We start from the raw sequence: 6,329 nt of genomic DNA on the forward strand, positions 1-6,329 counted from the left end.
GGGAGGGGGGAGATGGTGGGGGGGGGAGGGGGGGGGGAGATGGTGGGGGGGAGGGGGAGATGGTGGGGGGGAGGGGGAGATGGTGGGGGGAGGGGGAGATGGTGGGGGGAGGGGGAGATGGTGGGGGGGAGGGGGAGATGGTGGGGGGGGAGGGGGAGATGGTGGGGGGAGGGGGAGATGGTGGGGGGGAGGGGGAGATGGTGGGGGGGAGGGGGAGATGGTGGGGGGAGGGGGAGATGGTGGGGGGAGGGGGAGATGGTGGGGGGAGGGGGAGATGGTGGGGGGAGGGGGGAGATGGTGGGGGGAGGGGGGAGATGGTGGGGGGGAGGGGGAGATGGTGGGGGGGAGGGGGAGATGGTGGGGGGGAGGGGGAGATGGTGGGGGGAGGGGGGAGATGGTGGGGGGAGAGGGGGGAGATGGTGGGGGGAGGGGGAGATGGTGGGGGGGAGGGGGAGATGGTGGGGGGAGGGGGAGATGGTGGGGGGAGGGGGAGATGGTGGGGGGGAGGGGGAGATGGTGGGGGGAGGGGGAGATGGTGGGGGGAGGGGGAGATGGTGGGGGGAGGGGGAGATGGTGGGGGGGAGGGGGGAGATGGTGGGGGGAGGGGGAGATGGTGGGGGGGAGGGGAGATGGTGGGGGGAGGGGGAGATGTGGGGGGAGGGGGAGATGGTGGGGGGAGGGGGAGATGGTGGGGGGAGGGGGAGATGGTGGGGGGAGGGGGAGATGGTGGGGGAGGGGGAGATGGTGGGGGGAGGGGGAGATGGTGGGGGGAGGGGGAGATGGTGGGGGAGGGGAGATGGTGGGGGGAGATGGGGGGGGGAGGGAGATGGCGGGGGGGGGGAAGAGATGGGGGGGGGGAGATGGGGGGGAGGGGAGATGGGGGGGGGGGGGAGAGATGGTGGGGGGGGGGAGGTGGGGAGGAGATGGTGGGGGGAGGGGGAGATGGGGGGGGGGGGAGAGATGGCGGGGGGGGGGAGAGATGGCGGGGGTGGGGGATGGGGGGGGATGGGGGAGGGTGGGGGAGGGAGAGATGGCGGGGGGGGGGGGAGAGATGGCGGGGGAGGGGGGGAGAGATGGCGGGGGGGGGAGAGATGGCGGGGGGGAAGATGGCGGGGGGGAAGAGATGGCGGGGGGGGGAAGAGATGGCGGGGGGGGGAAGAGATGGCGGGGGGGGGAAGAGATGGCGGGGGGGGGAAGAGATGGCGGGGGGGGAAGAGATGGCGGGGGGGGGGAAGAGATGGCGGGGGGGGGGGAAGAGATGGCGGGGGGGGGAAGAGATGGCGGGGGGGGGGAGAGAGTGGCGGGGGGGGGGAAGAGATGGCGGGGGGGGGGAGAGATGGCGGGGGGGGGGAAGAGATGGCGGGGGGGGGAGATGGCGGGGGGGAAGAGATGGCGGGGGGGGAAGAGATGGCGGGGGGGGGAAGAGATGGCGGGGGGGGGAAGAGATGGCGGGGGAAGAGATGGCGGGGGGGGGAAGAGATGGCGGGGGGGGGAAGAGATGGCGGGGGGGGGGAAGAGATGGCGGGGGGAAGAGATGGCGGGGGAAGAGATGGCGGGGGGGGGGAAGAGATGGCGGGGGGGGGGAAGAGATGGCGGGGGGGGGGAAGAGATGGCGGGGGGGGGGAAGAGATGGCGGGGGGGGGGAAGAGATGGCGGGGGGGGGGAAGAGATGGCGGGGGGGGGGGAAGAGATGGCGGGGGGGGGGAAGAGATGGCGGGGGGGGGGAAGAAGGCGGGGGAGATGGCGGGGGGAAGAGAGGCGGGGGGGAAGAGATGGCGGGGGGGGGAAGAGATGGCGGGGGGGGGAAGAGATGGCGGGGGGGGGGGAAGAGATGGCGGGGGGGGGGAAGAGATGGCGGGGGGGAAGAGATGGCGGGGGGGGGAAGAGATGGCGGGGGGGGGAAGAGATGGCGGGGGGGGGGAAGAGATGGCGGGGGGGGGAAGAGATGGCGGGGGAAGAGATGCGGGGGGGGAAGAGATGGCGGGGGGGAAGAGATGGCGGGGGGGGGGGAAGAGATGGCGGGGGGGGGGAAGAGATGGCGGGGGGGGGGAAGAGATGGCGGGGGGGGGAAGAGATGGCGGGGGGGGGAAGAGATGGCGGGGGGGGGAAGAGATGGCGGGGGGGGGAAGAGATGGCGGGGGGGGGAAGAGATGGCGGGGGGGGAAGAGATGGCGGGGGGGGGAAGAGATGGCGGGGGGGGAAGAGATGGCGGGGGGGGGAAGAGATGGCGGGGGGGGGGAAGAGATGGCGGGGGGGAAGAGATGGCGGGGGGGGGAAGAGATGGCGGGGGGGGAAGAGATGGCGGGGGGGGAAGAGATGGCGGGGGGGGGAAGAGATGGCGGGGGGGGGAAGAGATGGCGGGGGGGAAGAGATGGCGGGGGGGGGAAGAGATGGCGGGGGGGGGGGAAGAGATGGCGGGGGGGGGAAGAGATGGCGGGGGGGGGGAAGAGATGGCGGGCGGGCGGGGGGAGATGGCGCGAGGCGGGGGGAGATGGGGAGATCGGGAGGGGGGGAGATCGGGAGGGGGGAGGGTGGGAGATGGCGCGGGGTGAGGGGGGAGATCGGGGGGGGGGGGGGGAACAACATCGTGGAAACTAAGGGACATACCGTCCACCGCCTCCCTGTCGCTGATGTGCTGCAGGTTGCAGCCCGTGTCCTCCCGGCTGATGTCGGTGGTCGGTGCGGTAAGTCTCCAGCCGAGCGTGGTTCCTCCGCAGCTTGGGGCTGGAGGAGACGCAGCACGAAGTCGTATTGCCCATCCTGTCTCCGGGAGGATGCTGCACTCGCCCCCTTGCACCGAGCGGCGGGTGGGATCCAGACCCAGCCAGGCGGCAGTGGGATTTCCACAAAACACACACCGAGAAAAGGGCCGGGGGTGGGGGGGGGGGGGGATCAGTGTCCCAATCCAGAGATACACCCCTCACCAGGCCGCAGCCAGCACTGCACAGCCACGGGGGAAGGAGCCGGCCGTGCCCCCCGATCTCTCTCCAGACTCTGCCCCAAGCTCAGCGCCTCCTCTCCATCACCGCCCGCAGCGGCGGCTTTCCCACCTCCCCGCCATTCACACTCCAGCTCTCCTCACCGAGTTAAACGTCCCTCCCGAGTCAGCAACGGGGAAAATGACAGCCCAGTCTCCAGCTGGGACGGAGCCTCATCCGCGGGGGCTGTGGGCCGGACAGCTTGTCTGGGATGGTGACCTGTCTTCCCTCCGGCAGGCCCCTCCCCCCCCCAGGCTCCTCCCCCCCGGCAGGGCCCCCTCTCTTCCGCAGGCCCCCCCCCCCCGGCAGGCCCCCCCCCCCCGGCAGGCCCCTCCCTCCCGCAGACTCCTCCCCCCCCGACAGGACCCTCCCCTCCCGCAGGGCCCCCGCCCCTCCCGCAGGCTCCTCCCCCCCGGCAGGACCCTCCCTCCCGCAGGACCCTCCCCTCCGGCAGGGCCCCCTCCCCCCCGCAGGCTCCTCCCCCCGGCAGGCCCCTCTCTTCCGCTGCCCCCCCCCCCCGCAGGCCCCCTCCCTCCCCGCAGACTCCTCCCCCCCGACAGGACCCTCCCTCCCGCAGGCCCCGCCCTCCCCGCAGGCTCCTCCCCCCGGCAGGACCCTCCCTCCAGCAGGCCCCTACCCCCGGCAGGCCCCTCCCTCGGCAGGCTCCTCCCTCCCGCAGGCTCCTCCCCCCGACAGGACCCTCCCTCCCGCAGGCCCCTCCCCCGGCAGGCTCCTCCCTCCCGCAGGCTCCTCCCCCCGGCAGGACCCTCCCTCCCGCATGCCCCTCCCCCTGGCAGGCCCCTCCCTCCGGCTGGACCCTCCCTCCCGCAGGCTCCTCCCCCTGCAGGACCCTCCCTCCCGCAGGCCCCTCCCCCCGGCAGGCCCCTCCCTCCGGCAGGACCCTCCCTCCCGCAGGACCCTCCCCGCAGCAGGACCCACCCCCCACAGGACCCACCCTCCTGCAGGCCCCTCCCCTGGCAGTACCCTCCATCCCGCAGGCCCCTCCCCCAGAAGGCCCCTCCCTCCAGCAGGACCCTCCCCCCGGCAGGACACTCCTTCCCGCAGGCCCCTCCCCCGGTAGGCCCCTCCCCAACAGGCTCCTCCCTCCAGCATGCCCCTCCCCCCGGCACAACCCTCCCTCCAGCAGGCCCCTCCCCCCAACCAGCCCCTCCCCCCGGCAGGACTCTCCCTCCCGCAGGCCCCACCTCCTGGAAGACTCCTCCCTCCCACAGGCCCTTCCCCCAACAGGGCCCTCCCCCCCGGCAGGACCCTCCCTCCCGCAGGACCCTCCCTCCTGCAGGCCCCTCCCCAGCAGGCCCCTCCCTCCCGCAGGCCCCTCCCCCAGCAGGCCCCTCCCTCCAGCAGGCCCCTCCCCAGCAGGCCCCTCCCTCCCACAGGCCCCTCCCCCAGCAGGCTCCTCCCTCCCGCAGGCCCCTCCCTCCAGCAGGACCCTCACTCTCTCTCCCACTCACAGTAACAGCGGCAACGGCGCTGTAACCAATCCGCGCGAACCACCCGCCCGGGGGAGGAGGCGAGATCCAGCCGCCCGGGGGAGGGGGGCAAGATCCACCCGCCCGGGGGAGGGGGAGATCCACCCGCCCCGGGGGAGGGGGGCGAGATCCACCCGCCCGGGGGAGGGGGAGATCCACCCATCCGGGGAGGGGTAGGAGATCCACCCGGGGAGGGGGGATCCACCCGCCCGGGGGATGGGGAGGAGATCCACCCGGGGAGGGGGAATTCCACCCACCCGGGGAGGGGGAGATCCATCCGCCCGGGGGAGGGGGGAGTTCCACCCGCCCGGGGAGGGGGAGATCCACCCGCCCAGGGGAGGGAAGAGATCCACCGCCCGGGGGACGGGGAGGAGATCCACCCTCCCGGAGGAGGGGGAGATCCATCCGTCCAGGGGTGGGAGGGGGGATCCACCCGTCCGGGGGCGGGAGAGGTGGATCCACCCTTCCTGGGCTGGGAGGGGAATCCACCCGCCCGGGGTGGGAGGGGGAGATCCACCCGTCCAGGGGAGGGGGGAGATCCACCCGTCCGGGATGGGAGGAGTATCCACCCGTCCGGGTTGGGAGGGGGGATCCACCCGTCCGGGGGGGGGATCCACACGTCCGGGGGATGATGTGTTGGGTGTTCTGGATCACATACAGGTCACCAACACTTGAAGTGGTGCAACACTATTTTATTAAAAGGTTAACTATTTAAACATACTTGGGTACTGAAGGATAGGATTTCTGAGCATCTGGAAAGACACTGCTTGATTAGGGATAGTCAGCACGGATTTGTGAGGGGTAGGTCTTGCCTTACAAGTCTTATTGAATTCTTTGAGGAGGTGACCAAGCATGTGGATGAAGGTAAAGCAGTGGATATAGTGTACATGGATTTCAGGAAGGCATTTGATATGGTTCCCCATGGTAGGCTTCTGCAGAAAGTACGGAGGCATGGGATAGTGGGAAATTTGGCCAGCTGGATAACGAACTGGCTAACCAATAGAAGTCAGAGAGTGGTGGTGGATGGCAAATATTCAGCCTGGATCCCAGTTACCAGTGGTGTACCGCAGGGATCAGTTCTGGGTCCTCTGCTGTTTGTGATTTTCATTAATGACTTGAATGAGGGAGTTGAAGGGTGGGTCAGTAAATTTGCAGACGATACGAAGATTGGTGGAGTTGTGGATAGTGAGGAGGGCTGTTGTCGGCTGTACTGGGCTGGTTTAGCACACTCGGCTAAATCGCTGGCTTTTAAAGCAGACCTTGCAAGGCAGGCTAGCAGCACGGTTCGATTCCCGTACCAGCCTCCCTGAACAGGCGCCGGAATGTGGCGACTAGGGGCTTTTCACAGTAACTTCATTGAAGCCTACTTGTGACAATAAGCGATTTTCAAAGTGACATAGATAGGATGCAGAGCTGGGCTGAGAAGTGGCAGATGGAGTTTAACCCTGAAAAGTGTGAGGTTGTCCATTTTGGAAGGACAAATATGAATGCGGAATACAGGGTTAACGGTAGAGTTCTTGGCAATGTGGAGGAGCAGAGAGATCTTGTAGTCTATGTTCATACATCTTTGAAAGTTGCCACTCAAGTGGATAGAGCTGTGAAGAAGGCCTATGGTGTGCTAGCGTTCATTAACAGAGGGATTGAATTTAAGAGCCGTGAGGTGATGATGCAGCTGTACAAAACTTTGGTAAGGCCACATTTGGAGTACTGTGTACAGTTCTGGTCACCTCATTTTAGGAAGGATGTGGAAGCTTTGGAAAAGGTGCAAAGGAGATTTACCAGGATGTTGCCTGGAATGGAGAGTAGGTCTTACGAGGAAAGGTTGAGGGTGCTAGGCCTTTTCTCATTAGAACGGAGAAGG

The 6,329-nt window shown here is 68.7% G+C and overlaps 1 protein-coding gene across 1 annotated transcript in view; it reads right to left on the minus strand.

Moving 5' to 3' along the window:
- The window catches only part of LOC140424834 (cyclin-Y-like), a 272,509-nt gene extending 269,294 nt beyond the window's left edge, over positions 1-3,215 (minus strand). The window contains 2 exon segments of the mRNA XM_072508309.1: positions 2,608-2,674; positions 2,676-3,215. Coding sequence (XP_072364410.1) covers positions 2,608-2,674; positions 2,676-2,759 — 151 coding nt within the window. The 5' untranslated portion in view covers positions 2,760-3,215.
- Positions 3,216-6,329: the final 3,114 nt, after the last annotated feature.

Source organism: Scyliorhinus torazame, chromosome 6 (assembly GCF_047496885.1).
Source record: "Scyliorhinus torazame isolate Kashiwa2021f chromosome 6, sScyTor2.1, whole genome shotgun sequence".
NCBI lineage: Eukaryota > Metazoa > Chordata > Chondrichthyes > Carcharhiniformes > Scyliorhinidae > Scyliorhinus > Scyliorhinus torazame.